The 15,961-nt window shown below is 34.2% G+C and overlaps 3 protein-coding genes and 1 pseudogene across 4 annotated transcripts; 2 read left to right on the top strand and 2 right to left on the bottom strand.

The window, feature by feature from the left end:
* Positions 1 to 1,813: 1,813 nt before the first annotated feature.
* Positions 1,814 to 3,663, top strand: LOC7458220 (6-phosphogluconate dehydrogenase, decarboxylating 3, chloroplastic). The gene has a single exon (XM_002304504.4). It carries the CDS (start codon positions 2,021 to 2,023, stop codon positions 3,497 to 3,499), a length of 1,479 nt encoding a protein of 492 aa, XP_002304540.1. The 5' UTR covers positions 1,814 to 2,020; the 3' UTR covers positions 3,500 to 3,663.
* Positions 3,664 to 6,976: 3,313 nt separating this feature from the next.
* LOC18097049 (dynamin-related protein 4C-like) lies at positions 6,977 to 9,184 on the top strand (annotated as a pseudogene).
* A 12-nt stretch (positions 9,185 to 9,196) lies between these two features.
* Positions 9,197 to 10,585, bottom strand: LOC7497818 (uncharacterized). Of its 2 annotated transcripts, XM_024598081.2 has the most exons (2): positions 10,263 to 10,585; positions 9,197 to 10,098 (listed from the first exon to the last, which is right to left on the bottom strand). In XM_024598081.2, exon 2 carries the CDS (start codon positions 10,094 to 10,096, stop codon positions 9,389 to 9,391), a length of 708 nt encoding a protein of 235 aa, XP_024453849.1. In that variant the 5' UTR covers positions 10,097 to 10,098; positions 10,263 to 10,585; the 3' UTR covers positions 9,197 to 9,388. The 2 variants fall into 2 exon arrangements, with proteins under 2 accessions (XP_024453849.1, XP_024453848.1); XM_024598080.2 differs by having other exon boundaries at positions 9,197 to 10,585.
* A 761-nt stretch (positions 10,586 to 11,346) lies between these two features.
* LOC7458219 (BTB/POZ domain-containing protein POB1) lies at positions 11,347 to 14,950 on the bottom strand. Its single transcript, XM_002303584.4, has 6 exons — positions 14,571 to 14,950; positions 13,630 to 13,785; positions 13,385 to 13,506; positions 13,241 to 13,304; positions 12,766 to 13,045; positions 11,347 to 12,487 (listed from the first exon to the last, which is right to left on the bottom strand). The coding sequence occupies exons 1-6, from the start codon at positions 14,818 to 14,820 to the stop codon at positions 11,674 to 11,676; spliced, it is 1,686 nt and encodes a 561-aa protein (XP_002303620.1). The 5' UTR covers positions 14,821 to 14,950; the 3' UTR covers positions 11,347 to 11,673.
* Positions 14,951 to 15,961: the final 1,011 nt, after the last annotated feature.

The following is a 15,961-nucleotide window of genomic DNA, read 5'->3' as shown; positions in this document are numbered from 1 at the left end:
TTGCTTCTGCCATATTTGTTTTTAATAAATCACCTACTAAAAAAACTAAAACTTATAGTACTGGAGCTCTAGATCTATTGTCATCATTCATTGGTATAATGTAATGGGATTTTTATCTCTTCACCAAAAAAAAAAAACTTAAAACACTAAGAATATTTAAGTTTTTTTATCATGATATGTTTGTTATTATTAAATAGATTGAGGAAAATAATTATTCTCATCTTAATTCCACAGCGAAATAACTTCAATATCATAAAAAGAAAAAATATTAAACTTGATATTAAAAAATATTTTTATGTTTTCACAATGGTTTTTTTTACTATTATAATTTAAGTTGAGGGGCACTTTGATATTTACGTAAATATAAAAAATAATAAATAATTAAAATACACAGTGAAACTATAAAAATACCCTTTAAATCAAAAAAATTTAAGCTTAAGGTCAAGGTGCGTTTTTTACTTTTAATAATGTTTTTTTTATAATTATAAAATTAGCTCAAAGACAATTTTGTAGTTGGCTAAATAAAAAAAGGTGAGCGCGCGTGTATGACACCCTGTGGTGCATTTGAGGCTCCAACGCCCTTTGGACAGTTCGGGCGGTCCCTTGCAATGCCCAAAAATACCCTTCCACCGTGTCATTGGAAGAGCTTTCATGTACTTTTCCTGTTGGTGCGACGCGTGTAACTGTTAGTTATTCAGTTTGTCACTAGTGGATTTTTTTTTTCCTCTCTCTCCTCCCTAAAAAGTTACAGGTTCACCCATCTTAGTTGTTGGTAATTCAACTTCATTTTCTTTTATTTTGATTTTTAATTTTTGATATTGGCTTTTTTTTGTATAAGTTTTATTTATTTTCAATTTCATCATTCAATCCTAATTTATTAAATATTATATTCTCCAATGTGGTCCTCATTCTATGGATTATAATTTTTTTTCTTGGCCCTTTTGTAAAACTTTTAATGGTTTCGATTTCATCATTCAATTCAAATTGATAATATTATATTTTCCAATTTGATCCTCATTGTTTCTATTTTTTTATTTATTTCTTGACTCTTTTGTAAAAGTTATTATTCTTTTTCAATTTCACCCTTTAATTACAACATTCTTTTTTATTTTTTATGTCAATTTTGATCCTCATTTTTTTTTTTTTTTTTTTACCAAATTGATTTTTTTTCAATCTCACCCTTGATATAAATATAAAATTTATTTTGTATTTTAATTTTGATCTTTATTCTTTTAATTTTTATATTTTTTAATCCTTTCACATAATTAAAATTTATTTTTCAATTTCATCATTCAACATTTGATTGATTGAGAATTGAACTTCATGGTTTTTCCAGATTAGGTGTTTCAAATTTAATGACTCGGATCACGAGTTTGAAAAGTTATCATAGTTATTTTTTAAAAAAAAGCTTTTATAATTCTTTTTATTTTTTTATCAGATTTTTAAATGTCATGATTTAGATAATAAATTTAACAAAATATCTCAAGTCTCAATTCTAATTATCAATATTACAAGTTTGAAATAACCAGTTTTTCATGTGATTTTTTTATCTACATGAACATCATTTTTTAAAAAAAAAAAAAAAACCGAACTCGCGGCAAATCACAGACGGCAATGCTAGTACTATCAAAATTAAGTTTTGTGCTGTATTATTTAATTATTATTTTTTACTTAGCTGCTTTTTTCTTTAAAAAAAAAACCACCTTTAAACTTAGAAGGTTCCACCCCTAAAAAAAAACATAAAAAAGCGATATATCTTTCTAACTACCCCAAAATGACACCGTTCAGAACACACCAAACCGCCCACCAACCCATCCATCCATCCATCCATCCAGGAGCAGCAGCCCCCTAGGAATCATCGACAGTCACGAAACCCTCTGCCTGTCACATTAGTCATTAACCTTTCAGTATCTCGACGAGTCCGTCGCATTTCCCCTTCTTTAAGAAAGAGAATATCTCCCTTCTCCCCCGCATTCACCAACCCCATTTCTTTCATTCGCCTCTTTACTCTCTGTCTACCATGGACGCCTCTACTCTTTCACGCATAGGCCTAGCAGGTCTAGCCGTGATGGGTCAAAACTTAGCCCTAAACATTGCCGAAAAAGGTTTTCCAATCTCAGTCTATAACCGAACAACTTCCAAAGTCGACGAAACTCTTATCCGTGCTCAATCCGAAGGCCCATTCTCCCTAACTGGTCACTACTCTCCTCGTGATTTTGTTCTCTCAATCCAAAGGCCTAGATCCATCATCATCTTGGTCAAAGCTGGAAACCCAGTTGACCAAACGATCTCTGCTCTGACCGAGTTCATGGAGCCTGGTGACACTATCATCGATGGTGGGAATGAGTGGTACCAGAATACTGAGAGGAGAATTCAACAGGTGGCAGATAAAGGGATTCTTTATTTGGGCATGGGGGTTTCCGGTGGCGAAGAAGGTGCAAGACACGGGCCTTCGTTGATGCCTGGTGGTTCTTTTGAGGCGTATAAGAATATTGAGTCTGTCTTGAAGAGTGTTGCAGCTCAAGTTGATGACGGTCCTTGTGTTACTTATATTGGCGAAGGGGGTTCTGGAAATTTTGTTAAAATGGTTCATAATGGGATTGAGTATGGAGATATGCAGTTGATATCGGAAGCTTATGATGTTTTGAAGAATGTTGGTGGGCTTTCGAATAGCGAACTGGCGGAAATTTTTGGGGAGTGGAATAGAGGGGAGTTGGAGAGTTTCTTGATTGAGATTACGAGTGATATTTTTAAGGTCAAGGATAATTTGGTTGATGGGGATTTGGTTGATAAGATATTGGATAAGACTGGAATGAAAGGGACAGGGAAATGGACTGTTCAGCAAGCTGCTGAATTGTCTGTTGCTGCACCGACGATTGCTGCTTCGTTGGATTGTAGATATTTGAGTGGTTTGAAAGAGGAGAGGGAGAGTGCGGCGGAGATTTTGAAGGAAGCTGGGTTGGAGGAGGAAGTGGGGAGTGTTAAGAGTGGGGTTGATAAGAAGAGGTTGATTGATGATGTGAGGAAAGCATTGTATGCATCCAAGATTTGTAGTTATGCTCAAGGGATGAACTTGTTGAGGGCTAAGAGTGTTGAGAAAGGTTGGGATTTGGATTTTGGTGAGCTAGCTAGGATTTGGAAAGGTGGGTGCATTATTAGGGCTGTGTTTTTGGATAGGATTAAAAAGGCTTACCAGAGGAATCCTAACTTGGCAAGTTTAGTTGTCGACCCGGAGTTTGCCAGGGAGATGGTGCAGAGGCAGGCGGCTTGGAGGAGAGTTGTGGGGTTGGCGATTTCAGCTGGAATTAGCACTCCGGGAATGTGTGCCAGTCTTGCTTATTTTGATACTTATAGGCGTGCTAGGCTGCCAGCAAATCTTGTTCAGGCTCAGAGAGACTTGTTTGGGGCCCATACTTATGAGAGGACTGATCGTCCAGGGGCATTTCATACTGAGTGGACAAAACTTGCTCGCAAGAGCAGTGCTGGTGCTTTCAGTTAAGCCTGTTCATGGGTTGATCGGCTGTTTGTTTGTTTCAATTGGCTGTTGGTAATGTTTCTCTTTGAGCTGTAGTACTTGTATGTTTCCTTGAGAGGATTCGTTGCTGTTATTGGTTAGCCTCACAGAATTTGCTGTTAATAAGAAACGCATGCCTCTTGAGTACAGCAAGTTTGTTTTTTTATTTTCTGTAGATAGGATACAGTTCAGCTCTGCTTTATAGATTTTGCTTATTTGCTGCTGAATAATGTTTACAACTCCTGTGAGGCTATTCGATATGAAACTTCTTAGTTCGCATGCTCTATGAAAGTTCCTTGTTCCAGTAATAAGCCTGTTTGAATGCGTCGTACATGTTCATGAAAATCAATGCTACAAGGTTGGTTGCAGTGTGAAAGCATGCTTGTTGGCGGGGATGTTAACTTCATCTTCAGTTCAAGTTTGCTGTTGATTTGCTTATATTCAATGAACAATTGATGATTTGCTGATTTTTTGGATCTTGAATGCTCTGTTAAGAGAGAAGGGAATGCACTCTATTCCAGCCTTTAAGGTGTTTGTGGCAGTTTATCATCGGTTGCTTTTTAGTTTGTGTTTATTCCAAACCTTTTCCATGGAAATCTTTAGTTTTCATGCATCATCTGCTATGAACTTTACATGATGCTCAACTTCTGCACGATTCACCAGAAGCTTGTTTTTTGCAATAGCTGGCAGATTATTGGGCTTGGAGCTTAATGGTTAGGGATCATCTCGTCATTTTGCTAACACATTCAATTACTGTCGAAATCTTTAAATTTGAATTTAATTGATGATGTATTACAGTTGTTATATTAAATTATACGAAAATGAATTGAATTAACTTCTGATTATTTTGTCTTTAATTTATAAATTATTTTTATTATAGATCTTTTTTGTTACAATAATCCTTATATTTATTTAAAATGATATAAAATATAGGTATTTAAAAAAATATATAAATAGATTTATTTCATATTAATTATTTATTAAATACTTGTTGCGAATTCAACACATATTTATAGTTCATAAATATGTTAAGGATTACAATTTACAGATAACGAATAGAAAATTTATTTATGCTTCTTATAAAAATAATTTTGTAAAAAAGCCAAAAAAAAAATACATGAATTAAAAAAAGGCTTTGATGAAAAAAAATAATTTTTTCTCCATTATTTTATTCATTTTATTTCCTATGAATGTCTTTTTTTGTATAATTAATAAAAAATTGATTCTGAGAAGTTTTCTATAATAACGTCTGAGCATTATATTATTCTTTTTATTTCTAATACAATTGCATCATGATTGTCAAAATAGTTTTTTTTAATTAAAATTTACTTTTATGATTCTGATAAGTAGTTTTCAAAAACTAATTATTTTGGTTAACTTTTATTTAATTAGTTTTTGAATATATATTATATAAAAGTTAACCAAAATATATATAATGATTATTCAATGTGAATGAATTTTAATTAAATAAATACTTTTTTGTCCTGGTTTAAAATTATTCAATTTTTTTATATATATATTCGGATTGTTATTAGTTTTTATTGAGTGAGCAAAATAACTCGAAAAACTATATTTTTTATTAAAAATAATAATGAATTATACTATAAAATTATTTTATTTTAATAAGATTTAAATTATTACTTTTCTCTTAAAATTTTATTATTATCGTATTTAGATAAAAAAAAATTAAAAAATACCTGCAACTGAGATTAGATATCTTAATTCGCATTTATCACTCAACTTCTTGACTTTGTTCTTAATTGTCATTAACAACTTTATTGAATATCTATTTGCCTATGTAATTCTAGATTTATTTTATTAAATGCAAACATTAACTTTCTTAGTTCATAATTAAAATACAAAATCTTAATGTTAGAAAATACATTAACAATGTCTATATATTATTTTTTTGCTTTGAAAAAAAAATCATTGGTTGGCATATTTTGAATTAAAATTTTATAGAAATTTAATCTCTAATATAAGTTCTTTAACATTGAACATAAACATAATTTAAATAAATTTTAAGTGAATAAGAAATTGATCTTAAAGAATTCTTGGTTTGCATACTTCGACGAAATCCAAAAACCTTCTAAAAAAACTTTATCCTACCTAAAAAAAAATTTCTTGATATTTATAAAGTAAAAAGTAAAAAAGTTAAATTGAGCCTAAAAAGCACTTAGGCTTTTAAAGGAGAGAGATCCTAAACAAAGCAGACTTTGAGTTTAAATCCACACACACACATCGACTTGTACTCGGGCTTCAAGTTTGGGTTTATTGTAAAATAATATTTTAGGACATAATTATTTTTTGCCAACTGAAATTTGAACTTAGACCTTGTCCATGATGAATTATTTCTTCTAACCTATTGTTTTGTTCACTCTAGATCATAAATGTTAATAGTCTCTTCCATAATCTGAATAGTTTTTTTAGGTAAAAAATTTAGATTTACGACCACTATATTCAGATTTAATTCTTGAGTTATGGTGGCTAATTAAATATTGTTAATAATAAGAATTAATTTTGATTATTACAAGAATTAACTTTTTAACAATTTAGCTTCCAAAAGTCACTATATAAAAAGAGGGTGAAGCAAGAGTTTTTTATAAATTTTTATTCACTCATTCTTACCTTATTTTAGTGTATTCATTCTCTTTTTATATTTTGTGTTTTCTTTCAAATCTAAAGGTTAGTTTCACTTTGTTGAGAGATAATTGAGTTCTTTTATTTTAATTCAAAAACCTTGTTTAGAATTAATTCTGATTATTACGAGAATTAATTCTTTAACCGTTTTGCTTCCAAAAGTTACTATAAAAGGGGGATGAAGCAAGAGTTTTCTACAAGTTTTTTTTCTTCAAATTTTTATACACTCTTTCTCATCTCATTTTAGTGTATTCCTTCTCTTTTTATATATGCTTTGTGTTTCCTCTCAAATCTAAAGCTTAGGTTAACTTTGTTGAGAGATAATTGAATTATTTTACTTTGGTTCAAATTAATACCTTATTTAGAAGTGAATCTAAACTAAAATGATGTTATTGAAATCTTATGCAATATATTATAAACATCCTAATTATACAAGTAAAGAGCAAAAAAAATTTAAGAACAGGGGATTCATCATTGAATACAATAATAAAGATTTTCTAACTTTAAAGTGTTTCAATAAATAAATATTATTTTTTATTTTAATTTAAACATAGATATTTTTATTATTAGGATACATACTGGAACTTTGAATTAACATCAATTACAAATTTAAATATATGTTTAGTATGCATACTATAATTTTATTATTATATTTGAGTTGAAAAGATATTTGCCATTAGTTTTTATTTTGCATGTTTATAGTTTTAAAATTGCATAGACTTTTCTTGAATATTTTTTATGTTTTTAATGCTAATATGGTAAATTAAACATCGTTACATTAAATTTTAATTTTTAGTGTTTTGAGTTATTGTATTCGACCAATCCTGATGGAGTTGACAAGTTGCGCACCTCATAGTGATGAAAGAAGCGATACTACTCCCCACCATTGTCGTTGTCGGTGATCAATCTTCCGGAAAATCTAGTGTTCTTGAATCACTTGCTGGTATTAGCCTTCCTCGAGGCCAGGGAATATGCACTAGATTGCCCCTCATTATGAGGCTGCAACATCACCCATCTCTCATACCAGAGATGTTCTTGGAGTTTAATAGCAAAACATGTCAGACAGATGAAGTCCACATTGCAGATGCCATAAATATTGCAACTGAGGAGATTTCAGGCAGTGGTAAGGGCATTTCGAATGCTCCATTAACTTTGGTGGTAATGAAAAATGGTTTTCCTGATCTAACAATGGCTGATCTTTCTGGAATCACTGGAGTGCCTGTTCACGGCAGCCTGACAACATCTAGCGGATACGACCTGAAGAGAGTATCATCCTTAATATTTTGTACGCGAGTGTTGCTTTCACCACATTTGAATCCATTAGGGTGTCACGGCAAGTGGACAAGACCGGGCAGTGGACTATAGCTGTGGTTACAAAGGCACATAAAGCACCTGAAGGGTTGCTTGAGAAGGTTACTCCAGATGATGTGAACATAGGCCTTGGTTATGTCTCTGTGAGAAATCATATTGGTGATGAGTCTTGTGAGGATGACGCGGATGGAAGAAGAAAAAATGTTTGCAATTCATCCACTTCTTTCCATGATCGACAAGTCCATTGCTGGTATTCCTGTTTTGGCTCAAAAATTGATGCAGATTCAAGCTACTATAATGGCTAGATGCTGGCTGGAGATTGTTAGAAAATTTGCGAGAAGTTGAATGGAAATGTGCCTGGTTTGAAGAGGATATCCAAGGCTATGACGTCAAGTACTGAATCCGTGACTGCTTTCATGGAAGTTATGGATCAAAGAGTAGCTGAGGAAAACCCTGGTGATAGGTGAATATGGTGAGTATCCTGATTGAAATGTTCAACCAATACTCCAGTAAACTCCTCAACTTCCCAGGAAATAACCATGCTAGAAACATCCGGATGGACGAAATTCATGCTTCGGATGAAGCCAAAGCGATCGAACTTCTAAATTTACTTCCCCGTCCTGCCGTGGTTCTGTCTATTTTGGTACACCACACTGAACTATCACCAGCTTCTGATAACCACTAAATGGGGAAGTCAGATTCTAATGGTGAAAATGAGAGAGCAGTCCACTGACTTGGTTTTAAAGATTGTTCAAATGGAGAAGCTGACAGATTACACTTGCAATCCTGAATACCTGGACGAGTGGAACAAGCTGGCGGCCAAACAGAAGGCATTCATTTATGATGTTCCGAAAAATGAATCTTCAAAAATACAGATTGAAGGTTTTGGAGGGGTTGAGGTCAATAATCTGAGAGTATCTCAGGCATTTGATGACTGCTAACTGGAAGATTGTATTGAGGAGGCTAGTTGATTGCGCGGCTTTTCGTTTGCAGCTTAGCGTTTGAAATCTAGTCAACGAAGAATTGAAAAGGAAGATTGTTTATGAAGTGATGGGTCCTGATGGTGTGGGCTTAAAAGGCCAGACCCAATTCCACGTTAGAGGGCTCAAACCCAAACCCAACTATTGAATGATGGGTTCGGGCTAGGGCTTGCATGAGCTATTCAGGTTAGGCCCTACTTCCTTTTTGTGTTTCAGGCAATTCTCCATTTAATACATTACACAAAATGGTGTAAAACACTTTTGCCAAAGCTGCTTTCCTGAACAGTACAACCTCATAATAGAAAGCTTGTTTTGCAGGTGTTCGTGAGGCTCAAGTTTAGCAGCCACTTTCAACGACCCGATCTCCTAAGCCCATCAAACAGCTATGGAAAGGCTCATAATCCTTTGAAGTTATCTCCGACTTCGTCAGATCCTAATGGTGGAAAGATTGAAAAGGTGTTAGAGGAGGCTCCTTCTGTAGCAGCTAAACGCGGTAGGCTTAGTATAAAGTTGGTGAGGGACGCTAAGGATGTCCTGTCCAATATCATGGACAACATTTCTGCCTTCGGTGGCTAGCTGTCAGTTTGTTGTTAGTATGTTATGTACTGCTTGCAATCCGCTACGTACAATGAAGTAGTTTGTTTCGAATAAAGGATCTTCTTGTTCAACAACAGCTTTCAAATCCGAGTGCAAGTATTAATTGCAGTGTGTTCGTGATGGCACATTAACTTGAATATATAGTAACCTCTAATTCACGTGCTCAAAACACTGTCCATTTTTCTTTGCCGAATATGAATATTCATCGTTCAACAGATTCATAAATCTTAAAAAATAAAAAAACATTTTATACCTCAGGCTTTCCGAAAAAAGAAATACTAGGGAAAAGAGAAGAGTTGAACAAAGAAGAGGATTTAAGCAAGGATCAAAGGAAAAGGTCTATACTCTAGGACTCTAAAAAACCTCCATTGTCAAGGTTTGGCTGAGTTCTTGTTACTGTTGCAGAAGGCATTTTACTAGTGCCAACCCAAATAGTATCAAGAACCAAATCTTCATCAGCTTGTCTTTCCATTGCTTGAATCGTCTTCGTTTTCAAGAGTTTCAGAGACACTATCCCAAAGTATCCTAGAAAAGCCACTACACTGAATCCAAGCACAAACTCTATCACCCATAAATACCACAGACTACGCTTCCTCTTATCTCTTCCTTTCCTCTGTAGTGGAACCACAATGGAGAAGTGGCCTTGATCTTGAGAATGACATTCATTAAGCTGGTTGATTTCACTAAGGTGAAATTTCCCACTAGCACTAAATGTTACACATTTTGCTCCAAAGACTATCATGCTCTCAGGAATCGTTGAGTTGGCGAAACGAATTACTATAGCCTTTCCCCTTGTATCAAGGCTAATCTTCTCAGTGCTTTCGGTCCTTGCGTTTGATGCATTGAAAACCATGAAACCAACAACAGGAGTGATCATTGAGTAACCTGGAGCACTGTAGTAGTAAGAAGACCAGTTGCCCAAGTCTTGATAGACTATAGCCAGCCTCTTCACATGTGGCGATGTCATGGTTCTGGGTGGAATCTGAAAGTTGCTAAAATTAGCACCAATCTTCCATAGTGTCCGGCTTCTGATTCGTACTATTGAGACTTCCATACCTGATAGATTCACAGGAATCAGACCCTTGTATAAAGCACCAGTGTGAGGCCACTGGCGAACCAAGGATTTAAAAGCAGAATCCTGAAGAAATGTATCCAAAGTATCAGTAGTAAAGTTGTCTGAGCTGTGCACAAATGGTGAAAAACACAAGCTGAGAACTAACCAGATGATGTTCAAGCTCATGTTGGATCTTGGTTGTAAACAGCAATGTTTTTTAATATAATCAGAAAAAGGGTCAGATTAACACCAGAGATCAGAGGCATGAAGAAGGGTCTATACTCTATAATAATTGCCACATAAACTCTTGGAAACTTAATTAGTGTTTTCTTGAATCATGATGCCTTTTCAAAGCACGCTTATAGCGGGACCCTGTAGGAAGGTCTAAAAAGTCAATTTAGTTTGACTTCAGGCCACTGCAATCCAATATGTTGAGGTGAGTATGTTTTCTACAATTTAGCTCATGTGGTGTCACCCTTGGAGGCTTGACACGAGAGAGAAGTAGGTTTGTTCCTGTGTTTTATCAGTCAAATGTTAAAATCGAAGCAGAGATTCGAGAGGGTAAGACGGCGTTTGGCATTGATATTTTTATAAATACGTGAATTGAGGTGCGGATGAATCGTCAGAAACTCCAGCAAAAGAAGGCTTTAATCTTGATATGCAAAAGCTGCATCGATCATACCTCGTTGCTTTAAGAAATTGCTTTTTTTGTTAGACTAATCATTTTCTGGTGGATAAAAAAAATAAAAGAGAGTAACACGCGGATTTGTATTAGCTATAAAAGCATGCCCTGATTGCTCTCCCCACTGTGGAAGCAACTTCGCATGTGGAATTTGATGCAAAAGCCCGCCCTGTAATTGATTAATAAAGCAATTATAGCGACCTAGTTGTCCCAATTTAAACGTGTCATGCTCCATAAGTGAGAAAAAGCAGGACTTTTTTCTTTTTACATGAACTGGAGGGGTCAAGCTTATTATAGCCGGGTACCTTTGAATTTCTGGGTTCTGTTTAATGATGGCTGACGGCAAAGCAGCGTCTTTGTTCTTCTTTTACACGGCATTGACATAGAAATTCTAGATGGGTGCCAAATGCCAAAGTAGCTAAAGCAAGTCCTATATGTAACTACATAGACATATCATATATACACTCACAAAAGATCTTCATGATCATCACAGAAGATTAGCTTGATTGCTATGTTCGTTTCCACTCGAATGAAAAACAACAAAATATATACGACTCCTTCCTCACCCTGAATATTTGAAAATTTCCTGCTAAAATCATGAGCTCAAATGCATCTGGGTCACCAACAAAAGTATCCAAGTCAATATGATCTAAGCTCTAACATCCCCCCCCCCCCCCCCCCTGTTTTTCCTCCCCTCAGCGGAAAGGAAATGAGCATGAAAAAAATAAATAAATAATTGCTCGATCAGTAACTACAATTCATCTAGCGAGGTCAAAATACATTACTTTCACCATCACAACGTGGCATGTCTGGAATGAATATATCAAATAACAGCAGCCTGGAAAACCCAAAATCAACCTGAGCCTCCAAAAAGCCATGTCTTGGAGATAAAAACTTATTGCCTTATGGTAAGCTCAGCCCTGAGATGGAGGATGCCATTAATAAAATTATTGCTGTCATCTTCTATGAATGCTTGCCAGTGTACACCAAACAGGTTTCGATACCCAACTGCCTTCCCACCTGTGAAAGTGTAGTTTCCTTTGTACTTGCTCACATACTCCTCAGTTTGCTTTGACCTGGCTGCAAACTCATAGTCGACAGCAAAGCTCACTGAACCTTTTTCTTGCATTCCCAGAAAAAGTCCAAAGCAGTGGTACGTGCCCTGTTGGTCCATGTTGCAGTGAGCAGACAAGAAAAATCCCTGTCCACCCAGGTGAAATGCTTGTGAGTACACCCGGCCAGTTGGAAATAGTTGTGCACACTCCTCCCGCTTCAAGTCCAGGTAGACCACACACTGCTGATGAGGAAGTTCAAGCTCAACCACCTTGACTGGTCGATACTTGTATGCCCGCTCCACAAAGCGACGATTGACAGCATTTGGCTCATCTGCTGCAATAGCACGCTGCCTATGTGATGTTTCAGCCTTGAAAAACAAGGCCTCAAGCACAACCTTGGATGCAAGTTCTGGGTGAAACTCATTGCAATTTAAAACCTTCTTCAGTTTTCGACAGGTCATGTAAGGGAAACGGATTAATAGAACTAGTCGTTTGGCAAGAACTTCTTTTCGCTCCTCCAATTTTGGATAATGAGTACGAGCCCACTTAAGCACTAAGTCGTAAAGAGTATCCTCTGAAGCTGCCTGGAGATCATCACTGGATAGCACTGCCTCAATACCAGCCAAAGGCAATTTAAGCACCTCTTCCTGAAACCTAACCAGAAATGAAGCTCAACAGGATGTCTCAATAATTCAGGACATAAATGACAAAGAAGCTTAAATGTATTTTCCACATATTCCATGAGAAATTAGTGCTGCAAGCAGCTAAAAATAATAAGCTCAAATGTTTCTTGTTAAGCAAAATTTTTAGGCAATGCCAAAATCGATTTTTTATCACAGAACATCGGCATTAAATTACAAGGATAATTTCAAATAATAACAGGCATGCCATCAATTACAATGAAAAATGAGCGGCAAATAAAAGAGGCTTACTTTGATATTTCTTTGTATTTTACAGCAAGAAACTGCTTTGCTGCATCTGTCAGGGGCTGAACTGCTTCTGCCATTAAAATACTTGAAGGAAGGTCCAAGTAGAGCAAAGCAGATTCACAGGTCATTGGAATGCTGCGCAATAACCTGCTGCAATATCTCATACATGATGCAACCTTGAATTTGTCAGCAGCCAAGAGCACATCCAGCAAAGCAGTAGCTCGGGTTGCCGATAAGGTATTACTGTACATAAAATTGAGGAGGTCCAATAAGGCCTCTTCTTCTGTTCCAGCAGAGCAAATAGGGGAAGAAGAAAACAGCGTCAAGTCAACTTCATTTACTTAACATTGGAATAAAGAAATAATGACAACAATGATGGCCCATAAATGTGTAGAGGTGCAGAACTAACACTGGAAAAACTATATAAATTTTATTTTTTTTAGAAAACAAATAGCCATCAACAGGCTACTGTATTTACCAGAGGCATGTATCTGTACAGTTACGTCTCGCTGCTCTGACTCCTTTATCCCATTTAAAAATAACTACAAGAAACAACATAAGAAGTTTATAAGGCACAAAGTTCAGTCAATAAAAGTAGCAAAAACAAGGCACAGCTTCTCACCTTGTGAAAAAACAGACTCTTGGCTGCCAATATTGCAGAGCTAATATATATACACTTAACTCTTAGAATTGTTGAACAATCCATGCTCCAGGATGAGTCACTGCTTGGACCAGCAGCATCACCTACACAATTAAAACAGCCAATCATACAAACAGAATGCTGTTTTAACGGGGCAATCGCTAAAGCTTGCATGCAAGTGACCACAAAAGAAAAGATTATAGAATAAAATAAAATAAGAAAAATACCACGTTGATTAAAATCCAATTGAGCATCTGTAGGAGACCCCTCAGTCATGACTACAGCTTCTACATCTTGATTTTCATAAGCCACATTATTCTCTGTGTCTGGAATATTAAAATTCAGTACCTGCTCGTCCTTGTTTTGCCCCACAACTTCCACAGCTAAATGCCACAAAGTGTAAACCAGTTTCTAAATCAGTAAAACCAATATCAACATGGACAATAATTAAAATATTTTATTATAAAAAAGAAAATCAAAGAACCCAATATGGCTAAATATTGGAACTTTAAAGTAAACTGACAGTTCCAAATGCAACAACTTCATCACTGTTTATACATAAAAGACATTATGAGTATGTTTCGTATTGTGGTGCAGTGATGTTTTTAAAAGTAATTTTCAATTGAAAATGCATCAAAATGATTATTTTTTTTCAATTTTTTTTTTTTTTTTTTTTACATCAGCACATCAAAATCATCTAAAAACACCTAAAGAACATCAATTTGATGCTTTTTCAGAGAAAAACAGTTTGAAAAAAAAGTTGTAAAGCAAAAACAAACACTCAGGTAACATCAAAATCCCATTACTTTAAAAAAAAAAAGTGATAACTCTAAATTATCCAATGACACTTAAAAACACTAAAGACCAACAATTCCCATCAACAATTATATCCTAAATTTCCTTACTTTGGAAACATAACGTTCAAATTCACATAAAAATTCAAAAAAAAAAATCAATTTGTAATGCCAACAATTACACATTAAAGTAAAACTAATGGTTCCCGATCAGCAAAAAAAAAAAATTACTTCTAATCCAGTTAACACATTATACCAAAATTCTACAACTTTGGCAATACTAATTTCCAAAGATCATCAATCCAAATAACTCCCAATTATTCAAATTCACATAAAAAAAATCAGAAAGAAAAAAATCAAAAACAAGTACTGACCTTTATCTTTCATAATATCCTCTCTTCTTCTCTTTCTGTTACGGGCCCACTCAGTGATGCTAGAACAACCATCACCGACTGATTTTGCATCTGGCAAATCAGCAACGATCTCAATCTTTAAGACCCTATCGGAGAAATTACTGTCATTGAAAGCGAAACCGAAATCATAGTCAGACCGATACTCGACCGGAGAGAAGTCCGAGTCCATTCCAATTCGAGGACCGAAGAGGTCTGCCCCTGGTAATCTCATTGAAAGGAGAGAATTTTTAGGATTTTTTGTTTGGATTTTTAGAGATTTTGAAACCTAGAATTTGGGGATTTATTTATTAGTTTGGATTTGATGTTAGTTAAGGAAGGTGTGGGAAATGCCGAAGTTAGTTTGAGTGTGAAGACGGAGGTGTAATGTATAATTACCAAAATAGACAGTATTTTCCGGTTCTCTATTTTTTAGAGCCATTTGTTTGCTGAAAAATAATTTTTAAAAAAATAATTAATTTTGAAAAAGTAAATTATTTTCTGATGTATGATAGTGTAATAAAAAATAAATTGAAAAATAATTTTTAGTGTTTAATTATGTCATGGAAAATGAGCTGGAAAATAACTTTTTAATATTTTATTTTTCTCAAGTTTATTAAAATAATGAGGAACAAATCTTACAAATTAAAAAGTTGAATGAGAATGAAATTGAAAAAAAATAATATTTCATAAATTATCTCAAATAAAATAAATAATAATTAAAATAATAGAGATCAAATCTAAAAAATAAAAAATAATAAAAGATAAAGAAATTAAAATAATAATAATTAACATTTCATAAATTATTTCAAAAACAATAAGTAACAATCAAAAGAATGAGGACCAAACTTGATAGATAAAAAATTTCAATAAAAAATGATAAGGAAAAAGCAAATAACAATTATAAAAATGAGAACCAAAGTTAATATAAAAATTAAATTTTAAGAGATGAAATTAAAAAATAAATATTCAAAGCAAAATACGTATAGCAATCAAAAGTTTGAAGACCAAATTTGATATAATTAGCAAATAATATGACATTTCTAAATTTTTCACAATTTTCAAAAAATGTTTTCCGCCCAAATTTTACAGGAAAATACTTTCCTGAAAATCAAGCCAAATTTTCCTTTGACTGGAAAGTGTTTTCCGTTGACCAACTTTCCTAATGTCAAACAAACACAGGAAAGTTTGGAAAGTGGTTTCCCGGAAAGTGAATTTCGGGAAACAAACATAGCCTTAAGAAATAGTATAAAATAAAATTCTCAAATACTAACATTAACATTATTAAAAAATAAACCAAAAGAGGAGGGGATCGGTTTTTTTTTCTAGTTTTTTTTATTCTACAACATAGATTAATAGAGAATTAAGTTTTATAA

This window comes from Populus trichocarpa, chromosome 3 (assembly GCF_000002775.5).
Source record: "Populus trichocarpa isolate Nisqually-1 chromosome 3, P.trichocarpa_v4.1, whole genome shotgun sequence".
NCBI classification, from domain to species: domain Eukaryota; kingdom Viridiplantae; phylum Streptophyta; class Magnoliopsida; order Malpighiales; family Salicaceae; genus Populus; species Populus trichocarpa.
This window is presented reverse-complemented; position numbering and strand designations above follow the sequence as displayed.